This window comes from Hakea prostrata, chromosome 4 (genome assembly GCF_041222555.1).
Source record: "Hakea prostrata isolate BN-2017 chromosome 4, UWA_Hpros_2, whole genome shotgun sequence".
In the NCBI taxonomy this organism is placed as follows: Eukaryota; Viridiplantae; Streptophyta; class Magnoliopsida; order Proteales; family Proteaceae; genus Hakea; species Hakea prostrata.
In genome coordinates this window covers 38776680-38802946 of record NC_142603.1, presented here as the reverse complement: position 1 = coordinate 38802946, position 26267 = coordinate 38776680, and the positions used below count along the sequence as shown (strand labels likewise).

The window sequence follows — 26267 nt, the reverse complement described above, 5'->3', positions numbered from 1 at the left end:
ACTATTTGCACATTCACAAAAATCACGTGGATCAAATAGTTTTTTAGGATGAATCCACATATTTCATTCCACAACCAAACATTTAGTTTTATAAATTATGATTCCATAGATTTGAAATCTATAGATTTGAAACTCTAGATATTTGAAATCTTCAGACTCATGTAACCAAACAGGCCCTTAGAGAATGGAAGAATGAATGGTTTTATCAAATGCCTCTTACCCGTTCTTTCATTCTCAAAGAATAGAAGCTGCAAGAAACATTTTTCAAGAACATTATCAAACATGCCCTAATTATTTCTTTTTCTGGGACAAATGTTGAAATCTGTTTAATTGAAAAAAACCCGACCAAGAAACATAGGCAAGACCCCACCAAACCTAAAACAACTGAAAACAACGAGCCCAGGCAAGAAAATCAGCTAGGCTGCGTTTGTTTGCTGGAATAAAGGTGGGGTGAATAAAGGTGGGGTGCGAAAATTCTTGAAAAAAGTGTAGATTTCTTACTTTTCCTTTAAATCCCAAAATGGTAGATTGTTTTGTTGCTTGGGGTGGGAAAGTGGGCCCACCCCCATGCTATTTTAAAACCCCACATATTTGGTGGGACTTTGTGGAAAAGTTGGGAAAAGTAAAAAGTGGGACTCACCCCTATCATTTTTCCACAAAACCCTTTCCTTTCCTTCTCCCTCACCCCATTACACATGGGACCCACATATTTTTTTTTCTCACCCCTTTTTTCCCACCCACCTTTGCAAACAAACACAGCCTAAGCAATTTTCCTTTTGTTGAAACTGAAAACCTTAATTTTTTTCTTTTTTCCCCCGGTAACATGTGGAACCTTAATTCAAATTCTACCAGAACAAGAACCTTTCATTCCTTTTTAAAAAAAAAATAAAAAATAAACCTTTCATTCAACTATTTGGAAATCTTGTTCATGTTGCATCACGTGAGATACACGTGCCACCATTTGGCCCCACCGTTAGTGCCCTCGCAGGAGCGCGTTACCTCACTGGGGGTGCTGTTTGTTCCACTCATATTGTATTTCTAAACCCTCTCCCCTGTCCTTCTTCTCCTTCTTCTCCGTGTGAAAGCTGAAACCAAATAAAATCTTTGTCAGAAGTAAACTGCTCTGTTCACAGTGATCATCGGCTCGTCAAAACCCTAGAACTGGTTGGTTTTCGGTTGCCGAAGAGTCTATTCTGTTTGAAGCTTCACCCAAACTCTAGACAGATAAACTTCTGATCGAAAACCTACCTCGATCGACTTCAATCACTGCTGCGTTACCTACATCTCACGTTTTCACCGAGGAAGATCAATAAAATAAAAAATTTTGATTTGTTAGGAAGAAATAGTTCTTATTTGGAATCTCCTCCGGCTGTTTTTGAAGCCCTCGACAAGTCCTATCTTTCGAGCTCAAGTATCGATCATTGTACAAGGACGCTTTCATATGGATCAGGGTGGAATTCTGGATGTTTAGTTGCGAATGTGAACTCAACATTTGGATTTATGAGATTTCTGACCTCGAATATTCGATAATCTGTAGTCGTGGACTCTCTGATTGTAGCCTGATCAATTGGGGTTTTGATCTTTCAGTTCCGTGTTAATATAACTGATAGCTTTGATGTGAAGGTGAATCAGTTAGAGATTTCTATAGAAAGAAGACTTCTTTGGGGTTTGTGATAAAAATGGTAATGCATATTTCTGGACAGATCGACGACGTCCACGGACATAATCCACCTCTTCACGTTGCAGAATCGCAGCCAATGGACATGCATTACATGCAAGAGCATGAGAATCCTCATCACCATAACAATGGGAATGCCATTGATAATGATCAGGACGACGGTGACGGTGGCGAGGGTATGGTAGGGGACGCCCCATCTGATCATGGAAATTTATCAGACCAACATGGTCCAAGGCCGCTCCAGGTCCAGGGAGGAAACCAGCTCACCCTCTCCTTCCAGGGTGAGGTCTATGTCTTCGACTCTGTGACTGCAGAAAAGGTGATTAACTTTTCTTTGTCGAATTTCTGTTATTGGATTAGCCTATATTGGGGTCCTAGCCATTAAATTTTAAGAATTTCTGCTGTTATATTCCGTCATTTCTTGTGAAGCTGTAGTTTCGTGCTTGTTTTTTTTTTTTTTTTTTTTTTTTTTTGGTTAAATAGTTTCGTGCATGCTAGCTCCTTCATGCAGTCCCTATACTTATCTGGAATAACATTCTTGGTGACAGTGGTGGTCGTGTACTGATGTGTTATTGCCAGGTGAATGAAGCATCAAATGGTCATGTTAGTCCATTTTCCCTTTTGTGGAATGAACCCATACAGTGTTTGAGTAATGCGTATTCTCTTCAAGCAAATGTTTAATTAATGTGACTACATTCATGAATGAGTCAACAATGACTTCATCCATACTCTGTATGGGGAAATAATTGTTGTTACTTGAAGACAAAGAATAACCTCTGCAAGTTGATTTAATGGCAGCTTAATGGTTAGCTTGCGTGCCTTCCAATATTTTTATGTTGTTTCTTCTGTAATTAAAATAAAATAGCATTGGCTTCTCTCTTTGATAATTAGCAATGTGGAAGTTCATGAGTAATCATGGGCCTAAATCTAGAGCTTTTCTCTCTAAGTGAGTTTGTTTTTATTAAATGCATGCTGATTTGGGTTAGATTGTTTATCTAGATGGTTCCTGCTAGGGTAGGACAGGAGTATGAGAGTTAGTGAATCTTACAAATTCCAGAACAAACTAAAAGTTTAGATGCTTGGCCTCTGGATATTGCTTATGTATTTGATTTGGATGACCTCAAGTTGGAATCTAATGGATTCACCAGAAACATTCTGTATTTCGATGTAATAATTTGGAGACTTTTACACATCAAGTAGTCTTGTCATGCTTGTAACAGTATCAGAAACTGGAAACAGGACTAGCCATATAGGAAGAAGGGAACAAAGAGGAAGAGAATTGAGGGAGAAGAAGGCGAGATTGCCATGGAAAAGCATACTCATTACTCTCAGCTTCCCCCTTATTGTGTTTCTGTGAGCAACAATTTACAGAATAGAGGTAAGCAGTAGAAGCTATTCTCTTCCTAATTACTACGAAACAATGTTAAAATAAAATATAACTGACCAACATGCCTACCTGCCATATACATACACATAATGAAGTCTATATATCTCATCACATGTGTTAAACTTAGCAGAACAAAGGCAATATATGATGTGTAATGTCAGTCAAACAATGAGAGGTGATAAAGTGGTGAAACTTGAAGGGTGAGAGCTACAACAAAGTGAATGATTTAGATACCAGTGGTCCACTCAACCATTAGCAAAGAGGTTAATATAGTCTCACAGAGTTACAGTTGGATAATGAAGTGGAGAGGTGCATCGGAGTGTTATGTGACAGATACATATCTGTTAAGCTTAAGGGGAAATCCTATAGGACTATAACAAGATCAGCTATGAAATATGGGGCATAATATTGGTAGTTAAGAAGAGTAACAAAATAAGATGAATGTAGTGGTGATGAGAATGTTGAGGAGGAGTGTGGCAAGAATGAGAGAGAGTAAGGAAAGAATTAAATTAGGGTTGTAAGTTGTAACAGTCAACTGTAAACTTCGTTGAAGCTGTTTGAGGTGGTATGGTCATGTCTAGTGAGGACCTATGAGTACATCTGTAAGGAAGAGTGACCATATCCATTATGATGATGCTAAAAGAGGTAGGGGCAGGTCTAAAATGACTGTAGGAGTAGCAAAAAGGATATTCATGTGATAGATTTGTTTGAAGGACAAGGAGCTGGGTAGTTGACCATTCATAGGGGAATATTTTGGAGATGCAGATTTGACTAATGCTTTGACTTCTTCATTTATGTATTTTGTTTCTGTTTTCTATGGTTATTTACTTTTAGTGATCTTATTTCTATTAGTTTCATTAATTCTATAGGATCCGTATAGCCAACCCAATTAAATTGGGATAATGTTATGGTTGTCTATCAATAAATATATGTTAATGCTGAACTAATTTCTGCTAATATATATGCAAAATAGAATATGTTTCCTTGGTACATGTGGGTCATATTTTAACTTTGTTAAACTAATTTCTGGATGTTATAAATAACCCTATTATGTTGGGATCAGATCATGGTTGTCTCAATAAATATGTGTTGATGTTGAACTAATTTCTGCTAATATATACACACAACAAAATATGTTTTCCAATGGTACATATGGGTCGTATTTTAACATTGCCGAACTAATTTCTGTCCTTGGTAGTCTCCTATGTGGGACGTTTACTGAATCTAATGGTTGTTACATGTTTATGCCTCAAAATATATCCTGAGTCTGTCCTTCAACCAAGCCCTTAGATACTTCCAAAATCAAGGTTTGTGAACTCGGTCTTTGAGACCAACTTGGTGGTCCAAAATACCAAGTTGGACTGCCAAGTTGGGATTAATTTTGTTGCCAACTTGGTTGGCCATCTCGGTGAATTTTTGATAGGGATAGATTTGGAACTTGCTATATAATCTAGTATGGGCCTTTTGACACTGACTCTATCAGGTTTGAAAAAACTAAGTCCAATTACAAGCTTGACTTGAGACCATAGGTAGTAAGTGCTATGATGAACTAGAAGTCTAAAATACCGAATTCTACACATCAAAAGTAAATCATGCTTTCTAGGGCTGCAAGAAGGCCGGGCTCGGCTGGGCTTTTGCGATCCCAAGCCCAGCCCTATATATTCTAATCTAACCCCATTCCCCCCTTGACCCTAATTCAGGGCCAAGGATTATTGTCCCTGACTCTTAAGCCCTACAATAACAAGCCAAGCCCATTCCCGCCTTGATTGGCCCTGTCGCTAGCCCTAATTGGCTCTATCCTTGGCCCTAGCCTAGCTCTGATTGGCTCTATACTTGGCCTTGGCCTAGATTGGCTCTATACTTGTCCCTGTTCCTAATTCATTGAGATCAAGCATCAGGGACAAAATTAGGGCCGGGATTAGGGCCAAAATCAGGGCTAGGGTCAGGGTAAAAAATCACGGGTTGGGACAGGCCCGATGGGCCAAAGAGTAATCCTAGACCCGCCCTATTTTGGCCCCGACCCGCCCTCAGGGCCAGAATATTTTGGCCCTGACCCGCCCTTAGGGCCAAAATCTTGAGCCCAAGCCCAATTCGGGCTCATCAGGACAGGCTTAGGTCAGGGCCTAGGGCGGGTCAGGGCCAAACTTGCACCCCTATGCAGGATTTCATGTAAAACAACTTCAATAGCCATTAAGAATGTTCAAATAACAAAAGGGTAGTATATTTGCGACTACGAGAACATCATTCTTCAGTTTAAACATGGTATTCAATGTATGCACCAAATAGGATTCCCATGTTGTAGTCTTGCTATAGCATTTGTCATATGCTTCCACATAATGTGTGCAAGTATGGTCTTGGATTTTTCTTTTTTTTTTGGGATGAATAGTGTAGTCTTGGATTTGCTTGAACCTAAGTTAGCTTTCTTGTTTTTGCAGGTCCAAGCTGTACTTCTATTATTGGGGGGTCGTGAAGTTTCTCCTACTGTTCCTACTCCTCTAGCGACTCCCAACCAAAACAATGCTAACAACACTACAAATGGGGTATCAATTTGTGTCTTTTATAAGCATAGCTGTTAACTTTGTGGATCTTCTCTTTTCTACACTCTGTTCACTAACAAAATCAACCAGGTTATATCTGATGTCTCTTCACGGTTGAACGTTCCCCATAGATTGGCTTCATTGATTCGATTCCGGGAGAAGAAGAAAGAAAGAAATTTTGATAAGAAAATCCGTTATAATGTTCGAAAGGAGGTAGCCCTTAGGTGAGCTATACTAAGACAACCTAAGACAACTGGTTGTTTTCTGCATCGCTCTTTTACTTTTGTTTATATGGTATCTGATATGTAAACTTGAAGGAAATAGACAAATCCTTTTTCCCCCTCTCCTCCCCCCCCCCCAAAAAAAAAAAAAAAAAAAAAAAATTCTGGCCTTCTCCATATTTTTTAAGGGGATTAAATATATCATTAGTTTAATGCTGTTGCGAGAAATTACTTTAGGCATGAGACTGGATATTTCATTGACTTGTAAGAAGATTGTTTGATTTGTTAATCTTTAAAATTTGTTTTTTATGCAGTTAGGCACTATGGTTTCAGACAACTTTTTAGTAGTTTCAGAAGTTCAATAGCAGAACAGACACAGGAGATAGATGTGATGGTTATGCAGTGGCTTGACGGATTATGAAGAACAGGACTACATTGTAGCATAGAGAATAATGACTGTGAAGCTTATAGCGGAGAAAATAGAACTAATATACCGACCTAAGAACAGAATTTGATACTGGTCTCATCAGAACCGAGAGTAAAGAATACCAACAGAAACAAAGATGAAGCAATAAAAGAAAATAGATCAGAGTTCATTAGAAATTGAATTTTACAAATAACACTAACAGCAACTCAGCCTTATCTCAACTAAATGGGGTGACTACATGGATCCATGCTTTCCAATTGGCCTATTTGAGGTCATATTGGATATAAGGCCTAAGCCATGTGTGTCTTTTCTCACGATTTCTAAGTTTAGGTCTGGTCCTAGCTCTTTTAGTTCATTCTGATTAAATTAGTCCTACATTCTGGGGCTATAAAGCTTTCCATTGAACATGGTCGTGCCACCTCAACGACTTTCTCTTAGCTTATCATAAAATGAAAAGTAAGAAAGGAAGGAAAGGAAAGGAAAGGAAGGAAAGGAGATTGTTGCAATATGGATCCACAGGTAGAATTTCCATAGGGTTTTATTCGCGTTGTCCTAAGAGTATATTTCTAGCTTGCGCTCTCCACTCTTAATACAATAAAGTGGGCTTGTGTCACATAGAGATAACTTCGAACTCCAAAAATATTCTTCATGGGTCAGAGAAATAATTGATTTGTGATTTGTGCTCCTATGTATGTGAAGTTTTAAAGCTTTAGTGCCACAGGCATTGGATGGTGCTATCTCTGTCCCCCCCCTTTTTTTCTGCCTCTCACACCCATCTACACCTTTCTCACTCGCCCCTTCCCGCATCCACCATTGCCTTCACACTCCCTTTCTCCTTGTTTCCTTTTTTTAGTGAAGATCCTTTGTATCATCCAATACTCGTCATAGCTAGAAAATATCTGTACATGTAAGAAACTTTGTCCTTTAGAACAATGTCAGTTTAATTCCCTTGTTTGGTTATACATTATTGTCCATTTTAACATTTATGCTTGGTACTTTTTGTATATTGTATATTGTTTCAAGAGTGTGTTTCCATACGTTTCTGCATTTTCTGATACATATATTCAATTACAGTACAATATGATACGTTTTTTTACAATTACTTGATGATAGGATACTTGATGCCGATACTTTAAGACTTGGGTAGAAGTTCTATTACCTTGCTTTATATGAGTTGTCTGTTATGATGGATATGGTTTTTTCAGGAGCACACCTTTCTACTCGTCTGATCCACCTCTTCACGGGGCAGTGGTTCCAGTGAAGAGTTTCTGTCATTAATCGCTCCCCATGGAAGTTCCTATAAATGTTTCCATTGAAGATGCAAAACCTGAATATTGTCACTGTACAGGAACAACGGCCCTTGTTTAGGGGAATAATCCAGTCTTCTCTCAAAGTTCTTTCCTTGTACTCCAAAGAAGGTAAAGAAGCAAGTTCTTAGGCACACCAGTCTCTGATGTATCCAGCCCCCAGCCAGCCTAAAAGAGTCAAGAAAGGGGCCCAATCCCATTCAGAAGTTGGGCCAAACCAATGGGGGCTGAATTCTATCCAGGGGTAAAATGGTCATTTTCCTACCCCTGGGTCGAGCTTAACTAGTTGACAGAGTCCACTTTCATTTCTGAATTTTACTTCTGTTTTTATTTCCTAATCTGAAGTCTTAGTAGTTGAATAATTTTTGTACTTGTTTGTTGGTGCAATAGGGCTTTAATTTCCTGTTTTAGAGTCCTAATTTAGGTTGTTTGTTTGTTTCCTTTTTGGCTTGAACTTCCAGATTGGCAAGAGTCTTGTTGGGTTGTTTTAAACTAGGAAAGAGCTATTTCCTTTTAAGGAGTCTTATCTTGCATTGTTTTCAGTTAGGAAAAAGTTGTTTCCTTTAAGGAAACTTATTTGGCGTTGTTTCAAATTAGGACAGAGTAGTTGAGTCTAGCTGGGTATTGAGTGGCTATATATAGCCTTGTCCTCTATGTATCTCAAGGCTGCTATCGATTCCTTACCTCTTATCCTGACATCCTCTATGATTGTAGGGTTGTTCGGAAATCCCTTTCCCTTTGCAACTAACTTCCTTGACGTTCATACTTTGTGCTGTAGTCTTTCAATTACCATATAGTTTTTTAATAAAGGCTATATAGGTCATCGGTTGTGACGTTCATGAAAGGTCAACCCCTCGGATTTTTTAGTTCTTGGCCGTCTCTCATCAGCAGAAAGAGAAGTCAGGCCGCCAATCTGAATCTGACTTAGGTTTCTAACCCCGAATTGCACTCCTAAACAGTCAAGGAAATTGCCTTCTGCGCAGCAAGCATAGCCCGATAGCCAGAGAGCAAGCCAAGCAGCAGGCAGTCTTGATTATTTGATTAAACCAGAGTTTCGAGAACTGGCTTGAGGAGTTGTGGGATCCTCAGGGACACTCTGCCGCTGGGTATTGTGCATTGTTTCTTCAACTTTAGGGCTCTCTTGACTGCTTCAAGCATTCAACCACATAGTTTTCTGCCCCCACTTTCAGACCTTAGGAACAGCCCTAACGCCATCACAAATCCTTCCGCTGCCTTCCGCTGCCTTCCCCTGCCTTCCCCTTTAGTTACAGGTCAAACCTAGCCCACCCTAAGCTGTTGTGGCCCTTCCCCTTCATCCCTTGCCTCCCTGCTATACGGCAGGTTACCCCACCCTGCAGAACTCAAACTCCAGCCCCTTTCCTCCCCATTTTCACTCCCTTTGGGTCGCCCTTAACATCCCAAATTTCCCCAAGCTGCCCTGTTTCTGGAGTAGAAAATTTCCTGCACTTCATCTTCTTTGTTGAGAAGCTGCAGAATTGTGAAATTTTCCAGAAATTTCTAAAACATCCCAAACCCCACCCCTACCTTTCTAAATCTGTTCTAGATTACAGAATACCAACACCACCACCTCTAATCTGCATAAACCAGCAAACCTAGACCCATCCTAAACCCCAGTCGAAACCCTAGTTTATCCTAAAACCCCTAATTAAGTGCTAGACCCTTTCCAACTCCCTCCGTGACCTTGCCATTTGGCTTCCATCCCCTACCAAAACCTTCTCCACCTCTTCAGCCGGGAACCATCTTCGTGCCCACAACCCTAAATCCCCTTGGCCTCCCTTGGTTTGGTTCAAAGACCACATTCCCCGGCACTCCCTTACCCTTTGGAGGGCCGTTAACCTTGCCCTCCCCACCCAATCTTTCCTTATTGGCTGCCATATCCTTGTCATGGTGGGAGATCTCGCGAGATCTCGCGAAATATCTCGCTATTTTGAGATAGCGAGACGCGAGGAGAGGCGAGATCTCGCCGAGATCTCACCATATCTCGGCGAGATCTCGCCTCTCTCTCGCTGCAACCATAAAAACTTGCCAGAAACTTGATTTTTGGCCGGCATTTGTTGGGGATTCAACTTCTAAACATCTTTAAGACATCTACAACATCAAATTATCATCATTCAAGCTTATTTCAACTAGATTTTCATCAAAGGTAAGATTTTCCCCAAAATTTGAATTTTTTTTTCAAATAGAATGTTCTACAATGGGTGTGTAAGTCTAATGTAAATATATGTTGATCCACAAGCTTTGATCTACACTTTCATGGAAACCAATTTAATGTGACATTTAAACCGATATATGACATACTATAATGATGAGTTGACTTGGGAGTCATATGTGGCCACCGTTCAGAATTAGTTGATGCAAAATGCTGAGTGATACTCTTGCTATCTTGTAGTCTTGTAATCTTATTACTCACATACTCTTGTGATTGTGAACTTATGGATTATGATTTATGACTTACTAGAAGTCTAAAACTTCTTATGGTTGTAAAATTTTGAAGACATTTAAGTTCTTTGATAGTTTGATGTGTAATGTATTTGATACTTTATAGTTGATATCATGAATTACTTGATATCTCTACATTACATGTTGTCTAACCTTGCATTTCACAACACTTTGATTTTACACATAGGGTTGACTTAGAAGACATACTTAGGGTTATTTTCTCACAAATCTAAGGCCACCAATGTGTTCAAAAGGCCTTAAATAGGCTAAAAACCAAATTTCAGCCCAACCGGGCCCTAAAACCCACCGAGATGGGTCACCGAGATTACGCCAAAATTTTGGTAGATCTCGACCAAGATCTCGCCATCTCGGTCAAGATCTCACTATTTTGGAGTGGCGAGATCTCGCTCGAGAGCAAGATCTCCCACCATGCAATCCCAAATTGCATCATTTGTTGGAATGGTTTGGAGGACCTTGATCACCTCTTATTTTCTTGCCATTTTTCAGATCTATCTAGGAGAAAACCCTATCTTTCATTTGGCCCCGCTCGAGGTGCTCCTTTGGTTTTGCTAGTGATTGTTCTTGGATTTTGAAAAACTTTTCAAGTTCTTCTATTTGTGATCGAGTTGGTAAGCTCGTGTTTTGTGCTACTATCCCATTATCTTTGGTGGGAGTGCAATCTTTGAAGATGGACTCCAAATTCTGCTCCAAAGATATGATTTGGAATGCCATCTACTTTGATGTTTCTTCTAGACTTCTTGTTTCTCCCCATCCCCTGATTGATGATTCCCAAGGAATAGGCTTATTGTTGTCTCCTGGGGTCTTAACACTTCTTTTCGGTCTTCCTCATAAAGACAGCTTTTGTTTGTTCCTTTTTCGTTTATTAAATTATTTACTCATCCAAAAAAAAGTGTTGGAACTATCCCAGAAGATCTTGGATATCTAACCCCAGAACCTAGGGTTAACATCAGTGGTATCAAAGCTATCGGATCTTGCAACTCCTGAGAGTTTTATATCGTCATTGTTATCAAAGCTACAAGCACCATGGAAGACTTCTATTGCAGCCCCTCCCACAATGTCAACTGTAATATCCTTTCAGCAGAGCCAGAAGGAGAAGAAGATTGGAGGAGGAGTTGCCCCTTACCACACTAGAGTCCATTAGTCCAATCAGGTGGGCACAAAACTTTGGTGACTGTTGACTGTGGTAGTAACTTAAATGTGGTGTTAGAAGAATTTGTAAAGAGGGCTGATATTAAAAGTGAGAGGCATTCCCAACCCTATAGACTTTCCCTTGTAGACAATGAAGAGTTAGAAGTCACTCATAGGTGGTGTCTAGTTCCCATTAGGCTCCATTGTTACTCAGAGGAGATATGGTGTGATGTAGTACCCATGAGATTGACTGACATTACTTTAGAGAGAACGTGGTTGTATGATGAACAATGTAACCATCATGGGGAGGTGTAAATTCAGGCACAAAGGTTAGAAGATTGTACTATTACCCTTGAATCTACCAGCAGAGATCAAGAAGTAAGCCCTCAAAGCAATTCAGAAGTCAGAACGACTGCAATTCTAAAACACAACACTTGGTGGATCCAAAGCTGAAGTACCCAGTCAAGAGATCAACCAGGAGACCACCATCCACTCTTAAGGCTCCACAACTAGATGGTGAACCCTCTTCACCAATCCAACAGTTTCTTACAAAGAAGGTGATAGAAGGGCCTGACAAGGTCATAGCAACTAAGGAAGGAGCCAAGGCACCCATTCCTCCAGGGGTTCTTTACAGTACAGGAAGAGCGTTGCTGCCCATAGATATTAGATCCATTCCAACACCCATTCCTAGTGAGACTGGACCTCCCTTGAGTCTCCCACTTCTTGAATGAAATACTATAAACCTTCTACGAACCATAGCAACAGTGATGATCAAAGCGCAAACAGAAAAGGGCTCTAAAGGCATGACCATCGACTCCATCCTTCCTCTTAGGGCTCCTAACACTCAGGCACCTGAGATTGAAGACTACATTACCACTAGCCCAAGTCTACCAAGGTACTGTCAAGGAAAGGTGCAAGCAGCAACACACCTTCCACTTCCTCCCCACTGCAAGATGTGAGGAAGAATTCACACCGAGGACTTCTAGGGCATTGACCCAGGAGAGCTAGAAAAGCACATTCATCTGTATCCAGCCCCCAGTCAGCTTAAAAGAGCCTAGAAAGGGGCCCAAGCCCATCCGGATGTTGGGCCAAACCAAAGGGGGCCAAATTCTATCCAGGGGTAGAATGGTCATTTTCTTACCCTGGATTGAGCTTAACTAGTTGAGCGAGTCCACTTTTATTTCTGAATTTTAATTCTGTTTGTGTTTCCTAATTTGGAGTCTTAGTAGTTGAATAGTTTTGGTATTTGTTTGTTGGTGTGATAGGGCTTTAATTTCCATTTTTAGGGTCCTAATTTAGGTAGTTTGTTTGTTTCCTTTTTGGTTTGAAATTTTAGATTGGCAAGAGTCTTGTTGGGTTGTTTTAAATTAGGAAATAGCTTTTAAGGAGTTTTTTCTTAAGTTGTTTTCAATTAGGAAAATGTTGTTTCCTTTAAGGAAACTTATTTGGAGTTGTTTCAAATTAGGAAAGAGTAGTTGAGTCTAGCTGGGTATTGATGGCTATAAATAGTCTTGCCATCTATGTATCTTGATTATTGAATAAACTAGAGTCTTGAGAACTGGCTTGAGGAGTCTTGGGATCCTCAGGGACACCCTGCAGCTAGGTATTGTGCATTGTTTCTTCAACTTCAGGACTTTCTTCACTGCTTCAAGCATTCAACCACAGAGTTTTCTGCAGTTCTTCAATTTCAAGTAAGTGGAATACCCCCTCCCAAACCCTAACCCCCCCAATCTCTGTCCGCAGCCTTCACAGCCCCCTCCCCTCACTTTCAGACCTTAGGAACAGCCCTAACCCCATTGCAAATCCTTCCCCTGCCTTCCCCGTTAGTTACAGACCAAACCTAGCCACCCTAAGCTTCTGTGGCCCTTCCCCTTCATCCCCTGCGTCCCTGTGATACAGCAGGTTACCCCACCCTGCAGAACTCAAAACGCCAGCCCCTTTCCTCCCCTTTCACTCCCTTTGGGCCGCCCTTAACCCTAGACTGAAGTCCTAATCCCAAATTTCCCAAAGCTACCCTGTTTCTGGATTTGAAAATTTCTTGCACTTAAATCTTTTTTGTTGAGAAGTTGCAGAATTCTGAAAATTTCCAGTAATTTCTAAAACATCCCTAACCCCACCCCTTCCTTTCTACGTCAATTCTAGATTATTGAATACCAACAAACAGCATCTCTAATCTACAGAACCAGCAACCCTAGGCCCATCTTAAACCCCAGCCGAAACCTTAGTTTACCCTAAAACTCCTAATTAAGTGCTGGACCGATCCCAGAAGATCCTGTATCTAACCCTAGAACCCAGGGTTACATTAGTCACTCTTGACCGATTGGACTTACTGGTTCCAAGCCCCACACTTGTTCCATTGCTTGATGAGTCTCCTACCAATACCTATCTTTACTTGAATATACCAACTGCTACTTGAAAATCTCATACGAAATGCACCCAACATCGTATTTCAGATGTAGTGTCATATGATGCCCTATCTCCTGCTTTCCAATCCTTCCTATTGTCTTCTGTCTTTTGTATCTAATCTGAACCCTTGGCAGGAGGCTTTATCTCACTCTCATTAGAAAGAGGCAATGAATGAAGGCACTAGAACTTTGGGGTAGAACAAAACATGGGAACTGGTTCATCTACGTATAGGCTGTTGGAAAGAGGGTTATAGTGTGCAAATGGGTGTTAGGGTATAAGAATAATGCTGATGATACAGTAGACTGATACAAGACTAGATTGGTTGAATGAGGGTGTGCAGAATCATATCTAATTGATTACCAGGGAACTTTTTCACTAAAGCCAAGATGATTATGCTACGAGCTATTCTCTCTTATGCAGTAAATCAAAGATGAGATCTCCAATAGTTAACTGTTAAGAGTGCATTGCTTCATGGAGAACTCCAACAGGAGTTATACATGGATATCCCCCATTCCCACTCGATTTGCTTCCATGGAAACTAAGGGAAGGGATTGCAGACTTAGTTGTTCTTTATATGGGCTAAAGCAATCTCCTAGAACTTGGTATGAAAGATTCATCAAGCCCTGATCTCTGTCTGCTAGAAGCAACTTAAATTAAGAGGTTATTTTTGGCTCTGTGTTTGGCATCATCTGTATTTATGTTTATAACCTATATATGAATGATCAATTATGATTATAGGTTATGAGTGATAAACAATTTTCGTTTGGTTACTACTAGAGATAATATAAACTAGAAATAGGTTTGGTGCCATTGGATGAATAATATATTATGTATCATCTGTTGGGTTTTGGTTTACTTTGTAAAATATATATCGACTTTAGTTTTGGTTTTGGTTTGCTTTATTGGTTTTGGTTAGTTTTAACATCCCTAAAATATTGTTAAAGTGGAGATGGGAGCAATGTGGAGGTTGGAGAGCAAGAAAAATGAGCTGCTTTTTTTCTTTCATAATTTTACCTTTCTATCCCTACTTGAATAATAATTCTGCACATGTTCATTAAGGGTTCCTGCAGAAATAAAAATTAAAAGTTTATGGTGATAAATCATAAATAGCTCTTCATCTATTTATGAATGTATGTTCAAATTGATTTATTTTAATGAGAAACAGGGGTCGTTAAACTTACCAAATACATCCATTTATGTTTATAGGTCAAGAAATAATAAATTTAAACTATACCAAAGAGAGCCATAGTCTTAATCATAGTATATACAAGGTTAAGTGTCTGGGGTACGGTGGTATTTATATACTTGTGCAATTTTGTCTTTTGTGTGTTTACTTATTATTATAATGTTAATATGCATAGATAGGTGGGCAGAATCTGTGACTAGAGCATCCTATTCTAATTACTATCTTCTCCCATGTCTCCTTTTCTTCTTCTTTGTTTCTCCCTGTTTATTTCTTCAGGTTTGAATACAAGGTCCTGGTATTTTAAAGTGGCACACAGCTCTTGCATCTGGAAATCTTTTTTGGGCTTTCTCCTCTGGGTTCTCCTTTTCACTTAATCAGTGTTCATTCTGGGTGTGCAGCCACCTTTGCTGCATACTCGGTGTCTGGTTGTTTGGTTATCCATTGTATCCTGCTGCTGAGTTGTAGATCTATTGTTTTCCAGACCTGCTTTGGAAGAAAATCCTGGAAAATTGCTCAGTGCTTTTCATTCTTCTTCTTTTTTTGTTTGCCTTAGATGTCTCCTGGTAATGGTCCTTTGCAGTTTATAACTTCCTGTCTGCTTGTAACTATCCATCTCCATGATGTCGGCTCTTGATACGATTGTATTCCCCTGTTGCTGGTTAACTTTTTCTCCCAGCTCCTTGTTAAATGTATTGTTTGACTGCTTCTAGTGCCAGACCTGCTACAAAGTCGATACCTGGATGTTTTCTAGAACTTCTGCTTCCTTAATTTTTTTATGGGCTCTCTGCTTGTATACTTGTTATGGCTGAGACCAAGACTTCTACAGACACCGAATGCCCAGATTTTTTCTGTAAAGATTAAGGGCTCCAATTATCTATCGTGGGCTCAAGCGATTCATGTCTTACTCTTTCCTTTGTGCTGCGTGTTCCATAATTTACACTATAATGCAGGCCTGGGAGTTCCCTGCTATGGTGGCTTTCATGGGAGGGGATTTAGAAGAATAGGAAGGGGAAGGAGTGGGAAGTAGAGACAGGGAAATGAAATCTCACAGTCAAATAACAATTAGTTTGTCTCTATTTGATCCGAAACTCCATCCTACTATAAGCTATTTAAAGGAAAAGAGCACAAAACCTAGTTGAAATATGAAACTTCAAAAACAAAGTTCAAACCAAAGTCTAATTTTTACGTAGGATATACTAAATTCTAAAACAATTAAAAGACAAATTAAAACTGAACTATTTATTTAATTGAAGTCCAACTCTTGTTGAACCAAACCCAATAGGAACAGTTTGGACTGGAATCGACTGAACCAGTCTGATGAGACTGAATCACATTATATTTAGTATCTGTTAGTCAATTGACTAGAGCTCATAATTTTCCAGGAACCTCTTTCCATTCTTGTTGTGTCTTTCTCGATCTTCATACAAGGACGACAATTAGGAAGGTTGTGAGACAGATGGACTGTACTACGTCAATAATGCTAGTAGCTTTGCTTCCGTTTTCACTACCGGTGTTGGTTGGTGTCCAACTTCCAGTGGCATTGTAGGTTAGAACATTTGTACTTGGGTTGCATTGAAACTTTTATTTCCACAATTTAAGTCATCAGATAAGCTAGAGTTTGAGCGATTCTAGTTGGGTAAGCATCATCATGCTACATTAACTTCTCGTCCTATTGCTTGTAGTTCGTCCTTACATTCTTTGGAACATTGTGATATTTGTGGTTCTTGTCTTGTTGGTAACATGGTAGAAGATCTCGCTCTCGAGAGAGATCTCGCCACCTTGAAAAAGAGAGATCTCGACCACTCGGTGAGATCCGGCGAGATATACAATTTGGCGCAACCGGTGGCCCACTCGGTGGGTTTAGGGTCCCAATTGGGTGAAACTTGGTATTTAGCTATTTAAGGCCTTGAACACGTGGTGGCCTTGGATAGTCATAACCAACCCTATGGATGATTTCTAATCTACCCATAGTGTGAAACCGAAATGTAGTAGGATTAGGGAATGCAATGTTATACAACATGTAATATAGAACCTTTAAAGCATATAAATGAAAAGCAAGTATATCAAATGCATCAACTAACTTAAATGTTATCAAAATTCCATCCATATGAGTATCACAATCTCAATTTTCAAGAATAAAATAATTATACAACCATTAGAAGTTCTATATAAGTCATTCAATCATAAATTCATAAGACAAGTAGAGAATGATTGATCTTTCTTGTTGAGAGTGCTAAGAGTAGGCAAGGAAAATCAGCCAAAATCTACAAAAAAAGGCAAAAATTGAGAGTTCCAGCGAGATCCAGGGTGAGATATAGCGAGATATGGCGAGATATAGCGAGATATGGCGAGATTTGGCGAGATTTGGCGAGATCTCGAGCGATAAATCCCAACTCGCAGATCTCGACCTCCATCTCGTCTCGCCAAGGTGAAAAAACGAGATATTTCGCGAGATCTCCCACCATGGTTTGTAACAAGCATGGTTTTTGGTATCTTGTTATTTTTGTTGATGATCACACTTGTCTTACCTGGTTGTACATGCTGAGGATTGTTCACAGATTTTGCATATCACCATATCTTTCAAATTTTTTATCATGAAACCAAAATCAGTTTACTAACATTACAATATTGTTTTGACAATTTGATATGAAACCCAATTTTAGGGTTAGAGTTTGGGTTTGTAAGATGAATTTCCTAAATTTAGGGTTTGCCCAAAATCTTCCGGCAAAAATACCAAAAATTTTATGGGAAGCCTATGGGTTGCTCTGAGATAGATGGGAGTTGGAGGGAAACACTAGGGAACAATAGATGGGTTCGTATGAGATGATGGGAAACCTAAATAGTTCACAAATCTAAATGGGAAAAAGGATAAAATTAAGGTTTCAAAATAGAATTGGGTTCGAGAAGGGATCTTATGATGGATTTTTGGAGGGGAAAAGGATCTCTTCTATTTCTTCCTTGATCTTCCCTTTCTTCTTTTCTTCTTTCCTTCTTTCGTCTTCTTTCTTTGTCTTTTCTTTTTCTTTTCCTCTATTTATTTATTTATTTTTTGTGGGGGATTCTGCTGCAAGGAAGAAAAGAGGGGGGGGGGGGAGGGTGTGATGAAGAGAAGAGAGGGAAAGAAAGGGCAGCAAGGTAGGGGAGGGGTGAGGGAGTGACCAAGAAGGGTTGCAGGGGGCTGTGGAAGGGGATTAAGGGTTGTCAGGGTTGGGGGAGCTGCTGCTGGGGGTATGACAGCAAGGGCTCTAGCGCATGAAGGGAAGGGGCTGGGGAAGAGGAGCGATGGGTGTAAGAGGTGAGGGACACTTGCGATGGCTGGGGAGAATGGGGAAGGGGCTTTGACTGCTGTAGGTAATTGTAGGCTGCTGTAGTATCTTGAAGAAGAGTGCCTAAATGATTGTAGATGCTGGAGATTGGGAGATGAAAGATGGAAACATGAAAGAGATGCAGATCTTGAATAAGATTTCTCAATTACTTAACCGTGGCCGCCTCAACAAAAGCCATCCTTAACTCAACTCAATTTTATTCAATAATGAGACTTAACTTTTACAAAGAAAGAATAGGCTATCCATAGCCTACTAAAGACTCTAAACTTAAGTGGGACTCCTTTATAGATTAGGATCCCATGACAATTAATCTCATCATCATTAAGCCTTGTCCCAACTATAATGGGGTTGGTTACATGGATCCTTGCCTTTCAACTTGAGGCCATGCTAGATACAAGGCCTAAACTATGCATATCCTTTCTCACCACTTCTTTTAAGGTTACCTTCCCTTAGTTCTTATAATTCCTTTAATCTGAATTATATCACTTATCCGTACAAGGGCATTTACAGGCCTCCTCTGAACGTGTTTGTGTCACCTTAAACGACTTTCTCGAAGCTTATTATATATTGGAGCTACTCCCAGACTAACCCTAATATGATCGTTGCTTATCCTTCCTTATTTTGCCACTCATCCATCTTAGCATCCTCATTTTTGCTACATTGAGTTTATTTACGTAATGTTTTTTAATAGTCCAACACTCTGCACCATGCATTATAGTTGGTCAAACGACGGTCCTATAGAATTTTCCTTTGAGCTTTAATAGATTATGTCAATCACACAAGACCCCATATGCACCTCTATATTTCATCCACCCTATGTTAATTCTTGGGGGAACATTGTCCTCTATACCACTTTTTTTTATTTATAATTAAACCAAGATACCTAAAGCAATTGCTCTGAGAAATCTTCTTATCATCAAGTTTCCCCACTTAATCTGTTCATCATCCGTCCCATCATGACCTAAGTTACAAACTACATGTTTTTTCTTCGTTCTACTTAGTTTAAAGCCCTTTGATTCCAAGGCTGCTCTCCATTATTCTAACTTGGTATTAATCCCTACTTGAGTCTCATCTACCAACATAATATCATCCACAAAAAGCATACACCAAGGAACATCGTCTTGAATCTCTTTGGTTAATTTATCCATTATAAGTGCAAATAAATATACAATTAATCTAAACCATCCAAATAAATAATAAAAGGTCTAATAGAATATCCTTGAAAATAGAATCCCCCGAAGACTTAAAACACTGAAGGAACTCTTCTTGTAATTAAAGACTGTTAAAAGTCTTATCTTAAAAGAAGAGTCCCAAGACTCAAGAACTCCTCTTTAACTCAAACTAAACTTCTTAACTGACTAAAACTCTTCAGAAAAATTAAAGAAAATTCTGCAAAAGATAATCCTGGAATTGTTTAGGGCTGGTTTTGACCAAAATACCAACTTAGGGTTCGGCCAGCTCTAGATGGGCCCACTTTAGGGTTTTGGCTGGGGTGGTTCAACCCTGCTCACATCACAATGCGTTGGAATATGTTCAAAAAATGATATTTCATCCCTCTGTGCCCCATAGGATTACTCATCAAACTACTTGTTCCTTTACCCATAACAAGATGGAGTGGCTGAACAAAAGAACAAACATTTAAAGGTTACTGTGCATAAGAGGGTTGTTGAGACAACTTTCATTCCTTCAGTGAGTCAAGTTGCTGATGTCTTCATTAAGTCCTCATTTGCTTCTGGTTTTCATTTGCTCTGTAATGAGCTGAGCACATTGATGACATATATGCTTCACCTTGTGAGGAAGTACAAAGTTTTAAGGGTATATTAGCTGTGATCTTAGTTTTTCCTAGTTTTTTTTTGTGCCAGGGGTGCAAGGGTGTTTATGTACTTGTACGAGGATTTTTTTTCCCTAAAATTTTTATACCTATTAGAAAGCGAATATGCATAAGTGTGCAGAATCTGTGATTAAAGTATTCTATTCTGATCACATTCTCTTCCCATGATTCTTTATCTCTCTTTTCTCTTCTTGTTTGTCTCTTTGTTTCTTATTTCTTCAGGGCCAATTTCAAGTTCCTGTTATTATATCACAAAGTAATACAGAAAGTTTGTTTACGAAGAATATGGATGCTTATATCACCCTATTGATTGTCATGTTGGTAAGATTGTCATCACATCTGCTGAAATGTCATTCTTTGAAGACTCTTTTTTGGGACAAAATTCAAGTCAAAGGATATGGAAAAATTGAGATATTTTCTGGGCATAAAATATTCTTACTCTGCTCTATGGATCTCTTTTCCAAAGGAAAGGGCTTCCAAACAAGCAGAGTCTGGGGGGCAGTTTTCCTATGCGGTCTTGCCCCAAAGGAAGAAATAGGGGTGTCAATGGGCCAGGTTGGGTTGGTTACCAAGTGTCTCTGGGATAAGTTTTAGCAGCAAGCAGTGCATCAGATAGAGCAGCAGCACAAAGGCAGCAACATAAAAAAAAAAATATTGATCAGGTATATATTCCCATTGCAGACCGGCATTAGAATAGATCAGTCATTGAAGGTGTAATCCTTCGTCCTGAGATTGTCTGATCAGTCATTAGTAACTAACAGGAGCAGCACCAATACACCTGGTAAGATTCTCAAAATTGCAGAATAAAAAGCACAGTAGGGATCTAGGTGATCAAAGATATACCTCTTCATCGGCCACCTTTGTGTTGTATCCTCCATGGATGTTGACTGGTCTGGGCATCTAGGTATTCAAAGATCTACTTCAGGATATTGTAGCTATGTTTGAGGTAACCTAGTTATGTTGCAAAACAAGAAGCAAAAGGTGGTACCTAGGTCCAATGCTGATGGGTTTACTTCAAATTATTTGTGTTAATGTGGAAGTAGCCATGCAACTATCTTTAGGGAGTAAGTCCACAATCAGCATTGCCCACAGTCTTGTTCAGCATGATAAAGCCAAACATGTAGAGATTTGTCATCATTTTATCTCAGAGAAAATTGAACAAGTCGTAGTTGTGTTTCCTATGTTCCGTCTTATAGTCAGGTAGTGGAAGTCTTTAGTGGAGCCGTGAAGGATTGATTACTAAGAGACGGTTTGTTTGTAGGAGAAAAAGGGATGGGATAGTTAAAAGTGTGGGACCTATATGAAGTGGGGTGAGGGAACAAAAAAGTAAATGAAGGAAAAGTGAGGGAAAACTAATGTGTGGGCTCTACAAGCTTATGTTATGCTTTTCCACAAAATCTTTCAAAAAAGGATTAAAACTTTTTTTAGGCATGGGATGGGGGAAAAATGAGTGCCATGTCAGCAAACAAGCCCCTTAATTTAAGGAGAAATCAGGATGCTAAGATGGATGAGTAGCAAAACTAGGATGGATAAGATAAGAATGATCATATTAGAGCTGGTTTGAGAGTAGCTCCAGCAAGTGATGAGTTACGAGAATGTCGATTGAGGTGGCATGATCATGTTCAATGAAGGCCCTTGAATACTTCTGTATGGAGAAGTATTTAATCCAGATAGAAGAAATTGGAGAATTAGGGGCATACTTAAAATAACCCTAAGAGAAGTTGTGAGAAAGGATATGCATAGTTTAGGCCTTGTATCTAATTTTTTTTGGTTTTCTCTCTTCCACCTCAATGAACCAAACATGCTCAATTTTTGGGATTTCACTGGAGATAGTACACCTCTCCCACCCCTTTTTGTCCACCCCATTTTATTCCATCAAATAAACAGTCTCTAAAGGTTTTCTATCTGATGTTGGCAGTTTGCACATTATTCATATCCATGCACCAACTTGAGGGATAGTGGTCTAATATTGGTACAAGGACAGCATTGTCCATTTGGTTTTATTTATATTGCCCTAAGGGTATATTTATAACCTAGGCTTGTGTCACGTTGACATGAGTTCAATTTTCTGAATCTAATGTTTTTGCAACATGAGACACATATCCAGAAGCAGCAGTCAATATTGTTTGGCTAGGCTTTCATAGGTATAATATGATTACCACACTAAAAACTCACTGCCTGTACAGACCATTGGTCAGAAGAAATCTATTTGGCTGATATACTTCACTTTTGTAAGTTGTTGTGGGCTCGTCTCTTTCTCAAATAACTTTTCAGCGTATAAGCCACAAGAAAATCGTAAGCTGAGATCCCATCCTCATTCCTCTCACCAAAATCATATACTACATGTATTTCTTCATAGCTTTTCTGCCTTCAGGTCACCTCTATAGTTGTTTTTCCCCCTTTGACTAGCACCTTGTACTAATATCCATCCATATGTTCCTAGCATTGCAACTTACCATCCAATTGTTTGCCAAGAAAAAAAAACATAGCATCCGATCCTACTTGCACTATTTATATAACCCATGATAGAAGATCTCGCTCTTGAGCGAGATCTCGCTACCTTGAAAAATTGAGATCTCGACCATCTCGGCGAGATCTCGGTCAAGATATACAATTTTTTGGTGTCAACTCAGTGGCCCATGTCGGTGGGTTTTAGGGTCCCAATCGGGTTGAAACTTGGTATTTAGCGTATTTAAGGCTTTTGAACACATTGGTGGCCTTGGATTTGTTAGAAAACAACCTTGTGTATGGTTTCTAAGTCTACCCATAGTGTGAAACCGAAATGTTGTAGGATTAGGGGAATGCAAGGTTATACAACATGTAATATAGAGCCTTTAAGGCATATAAATGAAAAGCAAGTGTATCAAATGCATCAGGTAACCTAAATGTTATCAAAATTCCATCCATATGAGTAACACAATCTCAATTCTCAAGAATAGAATAATAAAATTATACAACCATTAGAAGTTCTATATGAATCATTAAATCATCAGTTTATATGACAAGCAGAGAATGATTGATCTTCTTTCGATGTTGTAGATGAGCGAAGAGTAGTTGCAAGTGAAAATCCAGCCGAAATCCACAAAAAAGGCAAAAATTGAGAGTTCCAGCGAGATCCAGGGTGAGATATGGCAAGAAATTGGGAGATCTCAAGTGAAATATCCCAACTCTTTGCTCTCAACCTCTATCTCGTCTCTCCTATGTGAAAAAACGAGATATCTTGCGAGATCTCTGCATGACCTTGCGAGATCTCCCACCATGATAAACAGTCTTTTCTCCAATAGAGCTTGACGGGATATAGTTCCATCCCCAAAGCTTTTGACATCCTCCTGTACATTCTTATGATCTTTACCATTACTATGCCAACTCCAGCTCTGTTCTTTTGACTTCCATGTATCGAAGTAGTTGTCCAATATCAATCAATTTTTTCTTTATAACATCTATCCAGCACTAGGCTCTTACCCCTTAGAGATCCAACATTTCAGGGATGTTTACTCTTGGTTCACAACTGAAGATTAGAGCTTTAAGTGTATTTTATACTTGAGGACAGAAAAACTAAAGCCCAATACGTAACTACTAACTTAGCACATCCTCTCAAGCTAGAGCATGGGCACCCATGTCCTGCTTTCAACACCCTTGCAGAAATGCATTTGGAAGCAAGGTTTTGTTAATTAAGCTTCAAGTTGATTACAACAATTGACAACCACTTTTTCATGACTGCACCCAAACAAAATGGCAGTGTACGTAAATAAGTTTGGGACTTGTGAAAGACGGGATTACTATTTATATAAATAGCATCATAACTATCACAATGTATTTCCATAGACTTGCTGATTAGTGGTTAGAAACCAAAATTCTTGAATAAAGGACGTAATACACATCAACCCAACTGCAATTCGACCATGTCTCTTGTTGCAGCATTATTCTGGAGGAGGTAGAGATTGAGTTTCATATAGGCCCGAGGTCCCTCATATTTGAATTTGTAGAGAAGTAGTCCCTTGCAACAGAAAATCCAGAAATAGTTAGCCCATGACCTATTTGACTTAATAGCGGACTTGAAATTCTCTAACTTGAACAATCTTGAATTAGCTTGACCTAGAAACCTGAACCAAGCTCAAAAAGAGGCTCTTTTTCGGCTGGAATTCTGCATCAAATGCTGATTCATAAACACTTGCCTTGTATTTGTTGTCAGTTGTTATTTTGCTGTACTTTAACATTACTTTATATTCATTTTCTTTAAATTTGTCCATTGGTGGGATAACACAGTGTCACTTATCTGAAGTTACGTTGTTTTAGTACTTTTGGCTCTCTATTTATAATTATGGTTGATTTCTTATGGAAGGATGCAAAGGAACAAAGGCCAATTCACATCTTCAAAGACAAATCGTGATGATTCTTCATCAGGTGGACCAAATTGGGATGGTAACGGGTACTGGAGTTCAGATGGTAGTGGGCCTCAACAAGCGACTACGTAAGTCTACATGTTTTTCCCAATATTATAACATTCCATGAATATATTTTTGTTCTGCAGAGATGTATAATACATCTATTGTTTTTGTATGTGGAAATTGACTATTATTTGTAAAAACCATACTCTTGAACTTTTATAAGATATCTCTACTTCAACTTTGTATTTTTCTTTCATTATGGGGTCTACACTTTGATTCTACAATGAATTGCATATTTCTTGTATTAATTCATCCAGAGCAGTCATCCGTACTGTACCACTTCACTCTGACCATTTTACACTAGTTTCTGTAGTACTCATTTCGCTGCAGTTTGATAGGAGGCGGCATCTCCGTGTCCATCCATGGAAGAAAATGAATGAATGCCTACAAGGAATGGGCTTTGTATCCTGTGTCTGAGAATCTAAAAACTTGAAAGAGAAACTGTTAGAAAACAAGCATTAAATAATCAAAACAGCAGCTGAACTTGAACAAAGAAAAGAGAGAAGAAGAAGAAGAGAAGAGAGATGAAGAACTAGTAGAAAAGGCTTGTGATTCTTGCTTGAAGAGTATAGAATCATAGAGCCCGTTTTATTCATAGCTTCTAATGAATCTAATACAACTTGAAAGACAAGTAATTGTCCTCTAGAAAAAAGGAAACAAAAAATTACAGCTTTAGTAACTTCCTAGCTCCTAAAATAGAAAGTTATGAAAATAGAAACTACCACCCAAATAGAAACTATGCTTTTTAGAAACTATCAAAACTTATGTAGAAAGACTCCTACATTAGAAATAGAAACTATGCAGTTTTTACTGTTCACGTGAATAGTAACACAGTATTTACTGTTCATGTGAACAGTAACATGAACAGTAAAATAGTCCAGACTTGCATATACTTCAAGAGAAACCATTGTCATGGTTGTTACATTCTTCCATGTTCTCTGCCTTCATGTCTATGTATATAAGATTCAAATCAGTTATCCTCAGAGCAACTATAGTGTAAAGCTGTGGCTAGGATCAGCTTAGCCCCAAATAACCCAGCATAAAAATCGGAAAATAGCATTTAAAAAATCAATTTAGGATCTGAACCAGACCAATACTCAGAAGTATATTCACCCTGGGTTTAATTGAAGCTTGTGTGGTAGTAACCAACTACTGCGAGTTTCTGTCAACTACAGTTGTTGGATGGAGAGATATGGTCTTCACCAAAATAGAAACTTAGTTTGGATTATAGAAAAAACTTGATCGAATAGTTGTAATGAAATAATGGATGGATAGAATGATGGATCAATGTAGAGGAGGAGAGAGAGAATGGAGGTCTAATAAACCCAGCAGGGTTTGTGAGATGGAGGGGAAGAAAGTAGATGGTTTCAGTTCAATTAAAGCTTCACAAGACACTGGTTGAAATGGGAGTACAGAAGCAGCAGCTTAATTACTTGTGAAAGGAATAACTTCAACCTATGTTCTTCATTCGGTAGCATAACAGAGGTGGTTCCAACAGAGTTCGAACAAGGGATGCAACAGTGGAAGAACTCAGAAAATTAAAGGAGGATAGAGGTAGTTCAACTCTCTCAGCTTGGTTTGTCAAGCCTACGTATTTAGCTCTCAACAGCAAAGTCCTCGCTTGTCTTATCACTCATACAAGGGAGAAGAGAATAACACAAAGTAAAGCTTCAATAATCAAATTTATAACATTTCTAGACTATGAACTGCTAATTACATATAAATACTTTACAATAACAACAACAATAAGCCTTGTCCCAACTAAATGGGGTTGGCTACATGGATTCTTGCCTTCCAATCAGTTCTGTTTGAGGTCATACTAGATACAAGGCCTAAGTTATGCATATCTTTTCTCACCACTTCTCTTAAGGTAATCTTAGGTCTACCCCTAGCTCTTCTAGCCC

The 26267-nt window shown here is 39.0% G+C and overlaps 1 protein-coding gene across 2 annotated transcripts in view; it reads left to right on the top strand.

Moving 5' to 3' along the window:
* Positions 1 to 1036: 1036 nt before the first annotated feature.
* The window catches only part of LOC149018828 (GATA transcription factor 28-like), a 43884-nt gene continuing 18653 nt past the window's right edge, over positions 1037 to 26267 (top strand). The window contains exons 1-5 of one of the 2 annotated variants that reach the window (XM_089152960.1): positions 1037 to 1623; positions 1704 to 1997; positions 5501 to 5605; positions 5693 to 5826; positions 24258 to 24386. In XM_089152960.1, the coding sequence (XP_089009086.1) occupies positions 1758 to 1997; positions 5501 to 5605; positions 5693 to 5826; positions 24258 to 24386 (608 nt within the window). In that variant the 5' untranslated portion in view covers positions 1037 to 1623; positions 1704 to 1757. Of the gene's footprint in view, positions 1998 to 5500; positions 5606 to 5692; positions 5827 to 24257; positions 24387 to 26267 lie in introns of both variants that reach the window. The other variant, XM_089152959.1, reaches the window with a different exon arrangement.